Source organism: Pipistrellus hanaki (assembly GCF_964339955.1).
Source record: "Pipistrellus hanaki genome assembly, chromosome: 5".
Lineage (NCBI taxonomy): Eukaryota > Metazoa > Chordata > Mammalia > Chiroptera > Vespertilionidae > Pipistrellus > Pipistrellus hanaki.
The window spans coordinates 198,020-211,088 of NC_140507.1; the positions used below are offsets into that span (position 1 = coordinate 198,020).

At 69.1% G+C, this 13,069-nt stretch overlaps 1 protein-coding gene across 3 annotated transcripts in view; it reads right to left on the bottom strand.

The window, feature by feature from the left end:
- The window catches only part of PRKAR1B (protein kinase cAMP-dependent type I regulatory subunit beta), a gene marked incomplete at its 3' end in the record, with an annotated part of 41,982 nt that overhangs the window by 9,425 nt on the left and 19,488 nt on the right, over positions 1-13,069 (bottom strand). For all 3 annotated transcript variants that reach the window (XM_084884093.1, XM_084884094.1, XM_084884095.1), the window contains exons 4-7: positions 12,464-12,525; positions 11,607-11,653; positions 4,294-4,452; positions 204-264 (exon numbers count right to left, since the gene is read on the bottom strand). In XM_084884093.1, the coding sequence (XP_084740219.1) occupies positions 204-264; positions 4,294-4,452; positions 11,607-11,653; positions 12,464-12,525 (329 nt within the window). The remainder of the gene's footprint in view (positions 1-203; positions 265-4,293; positions 4,453-11,606; positions 11,654-12,463; positions 12,526-13,069) is intronic.

Genomic DNA, 13,069 nt, shown 5'->3' on the forward strand with positions numbered 1-13,069 from the left:
GGTGGGGTGGGGTGGGGTTAGGGGTGGAGTGGGGGTGGGTTGGGATGGGGTAGGGGTGGGGTGGGGGTGAGGTGGGGGTGGGAGTGGGGGTGGGGTAGGGGTGGGGCGGGGGTGGGGTGGGGTGGGGTGGGGTGAAGTGGGGGTGGGGTTGGAGGTGGGGTGGGGTGCGGTGGGGGTGGAGGTGGGGGTGGGGGCGGACTGACCGAGGATGGAGACCTTGCTGAGGAACTCCTCGTACATCTTGCGCTTCCGCAGCGTGCTGCCCTGTGCGGGAGGAACGAGGGAGGGTTTGTGCCCGGGTCCCGGCTCGTCCACGTCTCCCTGAGTGACCCCTCTGAGCCCTCCGCGCCCCAGAGCCCCTCTGAGGACAGTCCAGGGAGGGGCCCCGTCCCAATGCCCGGCACCTCGTCCCCCCGGCCCCGCAGGACCCTGACCGCGCCCCGGGGACCACACCCGGGGGCCCGCCCCTGAGCGCGTCCTCCCAGAGCTGGGCCCGCCCTCCTCCGGCCCGCGGACGTGGAGGCCGAGGCCGGAGCCGCGCGGCCGGACGCCCCGCTCGGGGGAGGGCGCAGACCCTGCTCCGGCCGCCCTGCCTGAGGAGGAGAGAAACAGGGAGCGGGCCACGTGGCACGGCCTGTCCCCAGACAGCTATGACAGAAATGCAACAGCCATGCAGGGCGGCAGGAATGCTGCCCAGGAACGGGGTTCCCACGGCGCCCTGCGGGCTCCAGGCACACTGGCCTCTCCCTCAGACTCACACTGCCGGGCATGGAGTCCCCCGTGCCCCCCTCAGCATCCAGACCCCAGGAGCCCTCCTGCAGGAGACTGCGCCCACGACGGCACTGCCTAAGGATGCTCCACCACACCCTGGCCTCCAGCAGAGGACACTCAGGCGCATGCCTGGGGGCACTGCCAGCTGGACAGTGTGGGCCGGGCACTGTGACCTGAGCCTCAGAAACACCCACCGCACTGACCGTGAGGGACAGACTCTCAGCTGTTTCCTAGGGGTGGGATGGTGGGATGGTGGTGATGGTGGTGGTGGAGGTGGTGGTGATGGTGGTGGTGGTGGTGGTGGTGGAGGTGATGATGGTGGTGATGGTGGTGATGGTGGTGGTGGTGGTGGTGGTGGTGGTGGTGGAGGTGATGATGGTGATAATGGTGGTGATGGTAGTGGTGGTGGTGGTGGTGGTGGTGATGGTGGTGATAGTGATGATGGTGATGATGGTGGTGGTGGTGGTGGTGGTGGTGGTGGTGATGATGGTGATAGTGATGATGGTGGTGATGGTGATGATGGTGGTGATGGTGTTAGTGATGGTGGTGGTGATGGTGGTGGTGGTGGTGGTGATGGTGGTGATAGTGATGATGGTGATGATGGTGGTGGTGGTGGTGGTGATGGTGTTAGTGATGGTGGTGGTGGTGGTGGTGATGGTGGTGATGGTGGTGGTGGTAGTGGTGGTGGTGGTGGTGGTGGTGGTGTTAGTGATGGTGGTGGTGATGGTGGTGGTGGTGGTGGTGGTGGTGGTGATGGTGGTGATGGTGTTAGTGGTGGTGGTGATGGTGGTGGTGGTGGTGGTGATGGTGTTAGTGATGGTGATGGTGGTGGTGGTGGTGGTGGTGATGGTGGTGATGGTGTTAGTGATGGTGATGGTGATGGTGGTGGTGGTGGTGGTGATGGTGGTGGTGGTGGTGGTGTTAGTGATGGTGATGATGGTGGTGGTGGTGATGGTGGTGGTGGTGGTTATGATAATGATGGTGGTGGTGGTATTGCACTCTTCCCTAATGAGTACAGGGAAGGAGGACTATCGGAGGGTCAGTACACTCTAACTCCAACCCCAGGCTGCCCATGACCCTCGCTCCTGGACCCGTCCAGCCTTTCTGGGCCTCAGTTTCTCCATCAGGAGGGTGACCCGGCACCACCTCCTCTGTCCGTCTCTGATCTGGTCCTCCCGGGCCAGCAGCTGCCCCTGCCCCTCAGGTCTTCCCAGGTGTGAGGCTCAGGGAGGGGTCCAACCTGCTCTCGTCCACGTGGCTGCTAAGTGGCGGAGCCAAGGCTGAAACAGCCGATACCCACACCGCAGAGTCCACGCCGTGCTGGACACGGCTTCTCTCCCCAAGGGGCCGGCCCGGGCCGCCCGACCCCACATGCTTGTCCTGTGCCACGGATGCCTGCCCTCAGCCTCTCTCACTGAGGAAGGGAGGCCAGCCTGGCCGCCCAGCCCGTCGCCCGGTCCCTGCCAGTCACAACAAAGGCATTTCTCCGAACCATCGGTAACTCACACGGACCCGGCAGGCCCACCGCCGGTGGAATGCAGGCACCTGTGCCCGGGCTCAGAGCAAAGGCCGTCTGTCTCCCTCGCAGAGTGACAGCGGAGGGCGCCCGAACCCTCGGGGAAGGAGACCGCCCCAAAGGCTGATGGGAAGTTTTCGGAAACTTTCCTCTGTGGTGAGACCGAGGGTGGGGCTGGGCTGGGACCCGGGCCATGTGCTCGCTCTGAGCGGGCGTCCAGGGACCAGCTATGACCCTAGGACAGAGGTCGGCAAACTCATTGGTCAACAGAGCTGTGCCGGGCGCGGCAGGAGCCTGGAGGCCGAGCCGCCCGTGAGGCTGGGCAGGGCCTCCCGCTGGAACAGTGGGGGGGGGGGCAGGGGACACTCTAGGGAACCCAGAACCGGGGCGAACATTTTGGGAGGCAGCCGCTCCGGGCGACCCCGCCGATGTTCCTCCCCAGTGCCCGTGCCCGTGCCCATGCCCGTGCCCATGCCCGCGGCCGCACGTCCCGGCTCCTGCCCAGCTCAGCGCTGGACCAACGCTGGGACCCACTATTCCACATCAAATCCCCACAGGAGGGCCTGAGGCCGAAGCTGCAGGTCCTGCAGACACGCCTGGGGACACGCCCTGGACACACCCCGAGACACGCCTGGGACACGCCTGGGACACGCCTGGGACACGCGGTCCTCTTCCTGCCGGCAGCACCACCGGGCTATTCTTAGGGCCCAGGGACCAGAATTAACTCAGAGGAAGAGCCAGCTGCCTCTCTGGTTTGGGAACTTCCCTAAATATAAGCTCCAGCCACAAAACCCCACAGCCAAGGGGCTCAGCGGCTGCTGGGAAGCAGGGCTCGCACACCCGGGCCAGGTGCCTCCAGGCGACGGGATTGTCCCCAGAGCCCGCCTCTGGGCAGGAGCCTCAGGGCAGAGGAGGGAGCAGGGGGCAGGGGGCAGGGGGGCAGGGGGCAGGGGGCAGGGAGCAGGGGAGCAGGGGGCAGGGGGCAGGGAGCAGGGGGGCAGGGGAGCAGTGGGCAGGGGGGCAGGGGGCAGGGGGGCAGGGGAACAGGGGGCAGGGGGCAGGGGGGCAGGGAGCAGGGGGCAGGGGGGCAGGGAGCAGGGGGGCAGGGGAACAGGGGGCAGGGGGCAGGGAGCAGGGGGCAGGGGGGCAGGGGGCAGGGAGGCAGGGAGCAGGGGAGCAGGAGGGCAGGGGAACAGGGGGTAGGGGGGCAGGGGAGCAGGGGGCAGGGGGCAGGGAGCAGGGGGCAGGGGGCAGGGAGCAGGGGGCAGGGGGGAGGGAGCAGGGGGCAGGGGGACAGGGAGCAGGGGGGCAGGGGAGCAGGGGGCAGGGGGGCAGGGGGCAGGAGGGCAGGGGGGCAGGGGGCAGGGGAGCAGGGGGCAGGGAGGCAGGGGGCAGGGGGGCAGGGGGCAGGGAGCAAGGCGGCAGGGGAGCAGTGGGCAGGGGGCAGGGGGCAGGGGGCAGGGAGGCAGGCAGAGGAGACATCCTGGGCAGCCGTGGTGGGCACTCGGCGTCCCTTCCCAAGGGCACAAACAAGGAGCTCCCCGGTGCCCACACCCCTAGCCGAACCCCCCACGCCCTGGGCTCTGGGCCACTCACCATGAGGATGCGGCGGTAGCTGAGGATGCAGCTCACAGGCCCGCCCATGGGGCGCTGGAAGCCAGCCCCACTCTCCCCCCCCTGCCCCCAGGCTCAGGGCGGCCTGGCCCGCGCCCACAGCACTCACCATGAGGATGCGGCTCAGGGCGGCCTGACCTGCGGCACTCACCATGAGGATGGGGCTCAGGGCGGCCTGGTGCCCGCTCACCATGAGGATGGGGCTCAGGGCGGCCTGGGTGCCCGCTCACCATGAGGATGGGGCTCAGGGCGGCCTGGGTGCCCGCTCACCATGAGGATGGGGCTCAGGGCGGCCTGGGTGCCCGCTCACCGTGAGGATGGGGCTCAGGGCGGCCTGGGTGCCCGCTCACCATGAGGATGGGGCTCAGGGCGGCCTGGCCCGCGGCACTCACCATGAGGATGCGGCGGTAGCTGTCGCGGTCGATGCCCCAGAGCTTGAGGTCGGTCTTGGCCTTCACGGTGGCCGCCCGGGGGGTGCCGTAGATGAGCGCCAGCTCCCCGAAGCTGCCGCCCTCGCTGATGCCGGTCACCCACTCCCCGTTCACGTACACCTGGGCGGCACGAGAAAGGTCACGGGGCGCGGGGTCAGGGCAACATGGCCGCCACGGGAGGTCCTGACTGTGATGGAAAGCGTGCTCTCCTCCCTGGCCCGGCCACGGTGCCCGCCCCCAGCCCTGCCCGGCCCCCCAGCCCTGCCCGGCCCCCCAGCCCTGCCCGGCCCCCCAGCCCTGCCCGGCCCCCCAGCCCTGCCCGGCCCCCCCAACCCTATCCTCCCCACCATCCTCCCCGCCGGCTGTCCTCCCCGCCGGCTGTCCTCCCGTCAATGGCCAGCCAGGCCCCCGAGGGCCGGGCAGATCCCCGGTCAGCACGGGTGCGGCTGCCCGCGTTCCCGCCGTGCCCCGGCCCCGTGCCCCGCCCGGCCCGCACCCCGAACACAGCGTGGACCGTGGCCGCAGAGCACCATGGCCACGGACAGAGGGCTCTGTTCTCCCTCCGGTCGATGGGCACGAAGAACGGCCCCCATTGGAGTGGGCGCGGCCGGGAGAGCGAGTCCTGGAGGCCGTTCTCATTGGAACCAACGTGTCCTTATCGCGGGAGAGGCAGTGCCGAGCGCCAGCGAGGAGGACCTGGGGGTGCCTCCGCCGCCCGAGGCCGGACAGGGGCCGCCGCCCGCCCGCCCGAGGCCGGGACAGGGACCGCCGCCCGCCCGCCCGAGGCCGGGACAGGGACCGCCGCCCGCCCGCCCGAGGCCGGGACAGGGACCGCCGACCACCCGCCCGAGGCCGGACAGGGACCGCCGCCCGCCCGCCCGAGGCCGGACAGGGACCGCTGACCGCCCGCCCGAGGCCGGACAGGGACCGCCGCCCGCCCGCCCGAGGCCGGGACAGGGACCGCCGCCCGCCCGCCCGAGGCCGGGACAGGGGCCGCCGACCACCCGCCCGAGGCCGGACAGGGACCGCCGCCCGCCCGCCCGAGGCCGGACAGGGACCGCCGACCGCCCGCCCGAGGCCGGGACAGGGACCGCCGACCGCCCGCCCGAGGCCGGACAGGGACCGCCGACCGCCCGCCCGAGGCCGGGACAGGGACCGCCGACCGCCCGCCCGAGGCCGGACAGGGGCCGCCGACCGCCCGCCCGAGGCCGGGACAGGGACCGCCGACCGCCCGCCCGAGGCCGGGACAGGGACCGCCGCCCGCCCGCCCGAGGCCGGACAGGGGCCGCCGACCGCCCGCCCGAGGCCGGGACAGGGACCGCCGCCCGCCCGCCCGAGGCCGGACAGGGGCCGCCGACCGCCCGCCCGAGGCCGGGACAGGGACCGCCGCCCGCCCGCCCGAGGCCGGGACAGGGACCGCCGACCGCCCGCCCGAGGCCGGGACAGGGACCGCCGCCCGCCCGCCCGAGGCCGGGACAGGGACCGCCGCCCGCCCGCCCGAGGCCGGGACAGGGGCCGCCGACCGCCCGCCCGAGGCCGGGACAGGGACCGCCGACCGCCCGCCCGAGGCCGGACAGGGACCGCCGACCGCCCGCCCGAGGCCGGACAGGGACCGCCGCCCGCCCGCCCGAGGCCGGACAGGGACCGCTGCCCGCCCGCCCGAGGCCGGGACAGGGACCGCCGACCGCCCGCCCGAGGCCGGACAGGGACCGCCGACCGCCCGCCCGAGGCCGGGACAGGGACCGCCGACCGCCCGCCCGCCCGAGCCCCCGCCCCCGCGGCCCCTGCCCGAGGCCGGACAGGGACCGCTGACCGCCCGCCCGAGGCCGGACAGGGACCGCCGACCGCCCGCCCGAGGCCCGGACAGGGACCGCCGACCGCCCGCCCGGGCCCGGCCCGCTGCTGGCCACCTCAGCCCCACGTGCCCTCTGCCCCAGCGCCCCCGGGTCACGGGAAGGAGAAACGCCGGCCCCCAGGCCAGGCCGAGGGAGCCGCACAGGCCACCCGCGTCCTCCGGAGACCGTGTGGACAGGCCTGTCCGGGTCCTTTTCCAAGAGCCCGGAGCGGGCGGGGGGGGGGGGGAGGGTACACAGCCCGGCGCTGGCCCCTCGGCCTCAGCTGGTCTTCCCGACCCTGCTCTTCCGGGAACCCTGACCGCAGAGCTGCACCCACAAACATCAACGCCCACGAACCCGGTGAGCAGCTCCTCTCTCCACCACTCAGGTCGCGGTGCGGGGTCTCCCGGGGCCCCTGCCAGGGACAGTCCGTGAGGACCCAGGAGCGGGAAGGGATCGAGCAGCGAGTCCCCGCTGCCTCCGTGTCGGTGGGCGGGCCCAGCCCCTCGTCCTCTGGGCCACAAGCGGGGACGGCCCGGTGACGGCAGTTCCGGTTTGGGCTGTGACCCAGACACCGGACACCCCGTCACCGCCGCACAGCACAGGGAGCAGGAGCAGGGGTGTGGCAGCAGAGCCGCCCTGATGGCTGCACCCGGCTTTCCCAGGGCACATCCCCCCCGGGACAGGGACGGCCCGGTGGGCCCCAGCGCCCAGGCTGCCGGCCGAGAGCAGTCAGAGGCCGGCATTGTGGGCCGGCCCGGCCCAGCACAAAGGCCGTCTCTCCGGGACAGAGGCCTCTGTCCCCCGTGGCCGCCCAGCCCAGCCCAGCTGGCACGCACAGGCTGCCTCTCGCTTTGTTTCGTCCTGTCCTTGTTTTCTTCTTTTAAAGGAAAGTGGTGGGAGGCCCCGGGCCACACGGACGCAATCACCACGACCGTGGCTTCTCTGGTCCGACCCGGAGCTCCCACCCGGCCGTCCGGTCCTTCGGTCCATTCACCGTCCACGCGGCACGCGGCCGCCGAGCTGCTGAGGCCCCGAGCCCGGCGCTTTGGCCAGCAGGAGGCAGTGAGGCTGGAGCGGGCTGAGGGCGCGCGTGCGCGCGTGTGCGCGCACACACACACACTCACACACTCGTCACAGGTCACTCTCAGACCGTGGAGAGAGGGTCCGAGCAGAGGCCAGGACACAGGCCTTGATGCAGCCGGAGCACGTGGGGAGAGGCGGGGCGGGAGAGCTTGGCATCTGGGCCTGGTGCTGGGTACAGAGCCGCCGGGCAGCCTGCAGGGGCAGCGAGGAGCAGGCCCCGATCAGGTCACTAAGAGCCGCCCGGGCCATGGCACCTGTGGACGGCGGATGCAGGGACAGGGCCCAGCGGCCGGTCTGGAGCAGGCGGTGCTGAGGGAGGCTCGGGTCGGACACCTCAGACCGGGCGGGGCTGGAGGCAGAGACGATGCTGAGGGAAGGCACACACCTCCTCTGTGAACCCCCGAGGCCGCCATGGGCAGTGCCGGTTCCGTCAGCACAGGACTGAGGGCATCACTCACCTGGCCGTGCCCAGTCAGTGCTTGCCGTACCCACCTGCCCATGCCCACCTGGCTGTGCCCACCTGGCCATTCCCACCTGGCATTGTCCACCTGGCCATTCCCACCTGGCATTGTCCACCTGGATATATCCACCTGGCCATGCCCACCTGGTCATGCCCACCTGGCATTGTCCACCTGGCCATGCCCACCTGGCATTGTCCACCTGGATATATCCACCTGGCCATGCCCACCTGGTCATGCCCACCTGGCATTGTCCACCTGGCCGTGCCCACCTGGCATTGTCCACCTGGCATTGTCTACCTGGTCATGCCCACCTGGCCATGCCCACCTGGCTGTGCCCACCTGCCATTGTCCACCTGGTCGTGCCCAGCTGGACAGGTAGCTGGGCGATGAGAACTGGGGAAAGTGCCAGAAGCTGGGCCAGGGGTGGGGAGGCCCCGCTGTCTCGCTCCATCGCCTGCCCCCAGCCGACCCCACAGAAAGGAAACCAGCTGGACAGCCGTCTGGGGACTGGGCACGAGACGCCAGTCACCTGAGCTGCCCACGTGACCGAGCAGACACGGGCACCCCCGCTCCTGCCGTCGCCACGGCCGGGGTGAAGGTCGCCCCGCGGGCAGCGGGCCTGCGAGTGCCTTCTCAGTGCTGACCAAGGCTCCTGGCTGCCTCCCCCGATCCCAGGCTCCCGGCACCAGGAGGGGGCGTCTGTGCAGGTGCGGGGGTACCTGGTCCAGGAGGTCGCCTTCCCCGCGTCCCCTGAGGCCCCAGCCACGCCACCTGCTCCCCGGGGACCCACTGGCACTGCTCCGCCCACGGCCACCTGCTCCCCGGGGACCCATTGGCACTGCTCCGCCCACGGAAACCCAGACCCCTCACTGGCTCTGAGCTGTGCACCTAAAATCAACGCCGCCCGGCTGGCGGGCTCAGGGGTGGAGCGCTGACCTAGGAACCGGGAGGCCAGGGTTCGATTCCCACGCAGGGCACAGGCCCGGGGTGCAGCTCCATCCCCGGGGGGGGGGGGGGGCGAGCAGGAGGGGGCTGATCAATGATTCTCTCTCCTCATGGGTGTTTCTCTCTCTCCCTCTCCCTTCCTCTCTGAAACCAATAAAATACGTTTTTTAAATCCTCAACACAGCAGATTCACGTTCGCTCACGAGGAAACAGAACGGCTCAGGCCCACGCCGAGGGACACGGAGCAGACGCCATGTCCGGGCGCCTGTCCCGCAGCCGCAGCAGGAGGCTCGCCCACCACAGGGCCGAAGGCTCTCCTTCCAGCCCTCGGTGAAGCCGAGGGAATCTGGGGGGATGTGTGGGGGAGGAGTCTGGGGGGACGGGGCGGGGGAGGGGGGCGGGGGGCACCTGAGCCCACACAGAGGCGGAGGAACTGGCATTCCGAGCCCACGGGCGGGGCGGGGCCCTTTTGGGTGGCGACACCGCGCTCCAGGAATAAAACCCGTCGGAAGGTGATTTTATACTTAGAAAGCGGATTATAGCTCTGGACACACGCAGGCGAGGCAGGCACTTCCACCGTCTCCGGAAAACCACGGTTCCAGCCAAACCTGGTGTTTGTGGCGTTTGGTCACCTGGCCGACCCCTCGGGCACTGCTGGTCAGAGGGCAGCGCCCGCCCGCAGGAGGGGGTGCTCAGGGTGCCAGGCTGGGTCCTCGGGGGGCTTTGGGCAGCAGGGGCACCCGTGCAGATTCAGGGTCCCCCTCTGCTCCACAGACAGGTGTGGGGTCCACCGAGCAGGACAGGGGCAGGGGTGGCCAGAAGGCCAGACAGTCCACGCCCACCCAGGCATGGTCTCATTCGGCCGGTTCTCGGGTGAAATAACGGGACACGGAGGCTCAGGTGCCAGCAGAGGTAACAGGCCTGAGCCTCGGACCCCCACTCTGGGTACCTGACCCGTCGTCTGCCCCAGGACCGGGAACAGCTCTGGAGACCCCGACGCTGGGCCCCCAGGCTCCCCGAAAGAAACAGCCCAGCCAGCATGGCTCTGTGGTTGAGCATTGACCTACGAACCAGGAGGTCAGGGTTCGATTCCTGATCAGGGCACAGGCCCGGGGTTGCAGGCTCGATCCCCAGGGTGGAGCATGCAGGAGGCAGCTGATTGACGATTCTCTCATCATGGATGTTTCTCTCTCTCCCTCTCCCTTCCCCTCTGAAATCAATGAAAATAATTTTTTTTTTTTTTTAAAGAAAAAGCCGAAACCGGGTTGGCTCAGTGGATGGAGCGTCGGCCCGCGGACTGAAAGGTCAAGGGCATGTGCCTTGGTTGCGGGTACATCCCCAGTGGGGGGTGTGCTGGAGGCAGCTGATCAATGTTTCTCTCTCATCGATGTTTCTAACTCTCCATCTCTCTCCCTTCCTCTCTGTAAAAAAACAACAATAAAATATATTTTAAAAAATAAGAAGAAGAAGAAAGAAAGAAATGGCAGATAACTCCGGGGATGGCAAGGGCGGAGGGGGAGCCGGATCTGAACCAGGAAGGAGCCCAAACACCCCCAGGGCCCACCCGCCCCTGCCCGGCGGCTCTGAGGCAGACCGTCCAGCGTCCACCCCAAGGACGCTGCCCAGCTGGCCCGGCCGCACCCGTGTCTGTCTTCCCCGTTTCCTGGGCTGGAGTTTTTTTTAACCCAGAAGCCAGCGGGAGCGGGCTCTGTGGGCTGGCAGCCGGGCCTCCCGCCTCCAGCTTCCTCCGGGCCCCCGCTCCTGCCTCGGTGTCCCTCTTCGGGGGGAGAGAGAAGCCGCCCCACCCAGACGGGAAGGCCGGCCCGGCCCGGGGCCTGCACCGGCAGGCAGAGACCCTGGCTCCCGGCTCCCGGCTCCCGGCCTCGCCCTCAGACCACGTGCGTGACCTCGCCAAGATCCCCACGGTGACTCATTTCCTCTGCCACCTCCTCCGGAAGCGAGGGCCGCTACCGGCTCCCAGAACGGCCACCGCGGACACAGACGGGGAGATAATGAGTCCCGTCCCCCAGAATAGCGCGGCTGAGCCGGAGCCAAGCCCCGGCCGGGGCATCCCCGGGCAGCAGGGGCCACCTCAGGGACTGCGGTCTGCGGAGGAGGGGGGCGTGGAGGCCATGAGATGTCCCGTCCCCAGGGCTGGTGTCTGAGGTCTGGGGGGCCAGCCTGGGATGCGGCGGCTGCAGGGCCTGGCAAACACCCTGAATGTGCACCTGGTCACGGACCCCGGACTGCCGGACAGCCGAGCCCATGTGGTCACGCCGACGGGCACACGCAGGGCGGCGGGGACCATGGAGGCCTCGCCGAGGGCGCCTGCGGTGTGGACACCCAGGTGGTGTGTGGGGGACGAGAGGGAAGCAGGAGCTGACGGCCGCTGAGGGGGGCTCCCAGCACAGGCCCCGGGCGAGGGATGGCGGGAGCACCCAACCTCGGGGGGTCCCGCTGGAGGGCTGTTGCGGGCGCACTGTGGGTGCGGCGAGTGTGGGACACCCAAAGCCATGGGGCAGGGGCCGGCCCAACCGTGATCGAAGGACAGCCGCTCCGTAAAAGTGTGGGTCCAAACCCAGGGACAGGTGGGAGCAAATCAACAGTAAGAAGCAGGAGAAACCACATTCTGGGAGACAGACGGCGCCATAACACCCATCACGCCCAACCTCGCGGCCACCAACGGCCGCGGACGCGGGCACCAGAGGCGGACGGGAGCCGCCGCGGACGCGGGCACCAGACGCGGACGCGCTGCCCGCGGGAGCCGCCAGCAGGCGCCTGTGCCAGGCCGCGCCTCCTCGCGTCCCACCAGCTGTTAAACGCAACGGCTCCTCTTCGGACGAGCGTCTACCGCGCAGGAGGTCCCCGGCCTCAGCGGCGGCGACCGGAGCCGCACCGAAGGGGCCGCGGCCCGAGGCGCACTCCCCGATCCCCCGGAGGTACTCACGTCCACTTCCCCCTGGTCAACGACGTAGAAGTTGTCGCCTTCGTCCCCTGGAACAGGAGACAGTGTTTCAGGCCGAGGACTCGGCTGGGCCTGTTCGTCCCGTAGCCTCTCTGCGCCGCTGCCTACACCGGCCGGGGAGTCCTGGGTCTCGTCCACTTTTAAGGCGTGTTTAAATAGCCCTGGCCGGTGTGGCTCAGTGGACAGAGTGTCAGTCCCAGGTTCGATGCCTCGGTTGCAGGCTCCTCCCCGGCCGGCCCTGGTCGGGCCCGTGCAGGAGGCAGCCTATCGGCGTGATTCTCTCCCCCCATCGATGTTTCTCTCTGCCGTCCCCTCTCCCTTCCACTCTCTGAGAGTCGATGGGAACACCCTCGGGGGAGGATTAACCGAAAAGCATTTAAATAAGAGTGTTCTGTGTGTCAGGGTACCACAGGCCCGTCGCTGTGCACGCTCCCTCCGAACTGCCTCCGTCGGCCAGCCGACACCGCCCCGCCCCGTCCCCAGTGCCTGAGGGGCCCTCACCGACCCCCCAGCCGGCGTGGCCCCAGGGCTCAGGTCCTGGTCTCCACAGCAAGGCCACCGTTCGGAGAATTGCTGTTTCGTCGGTGACTTTCCCCGAAGACACACAGACTTTGCATCGATGACCCTCAGGAGCCGTTCCCCGTCAGGGCACAGGCCCGGGCCGCGGGCTCCGGGCCCAGTGTGGGGCGAGCAGGAGGCAGCCGACCCGTGACCCCTCTCATCCTCAGTGTTTCTCTCTCCCTCTCTGAAACCAGTAAGCACGTGTTTTAAAATAAACCGATCAATAAGGAATTCAGGGGCATAGCCCGCCGCCCGCCGCCCACTCGGGCGGCGCCTACCTTGCTGGATGACGGTCTCGCCGGCGATGTGCGTGACGGGGAACATGGCGTCGAATATGTCGCTGGAAAGAGACACAGCGAGTGAGACCGCGCCCCGGCCGGCGCCTCACCACACGGGGCTCCGTCTTTCTTGCGGGAAGAAGGGCGTCCGGTCAGGAGAGGAGGAAGCCAGCCCCTCGTGCCCTGCCGGAGGCCCCGCTGGCTACACGTCGTCTCTCCCCTCCCTCCCTCTTGGACGTCAATAGAGTGAAAACACTTTAAGGAACCAGCACAGACACGCGTGCCCGTGGACCCCCAGGGCTTATACGTTCCTCTGAGCATCTTCACCAAAGCAGCAGTTTAACCCAGCGGGTGGGACAAACACAGGCTGACACTGTGCGGACGAGACAGGGTTCCCTCACAGTGTCCGGCTCAACGGTGACCACCAACCAGGGTGTCCACCCAACAAACACGGAGAGCACCTGGGCCAGCCTCCTCCACACATACCACACACACACACACACACACACACACACACACACCACACCACACACACACACACACACCACATCACACACACACACACACACACACGCACACACCACACCACACACAGACACACACACA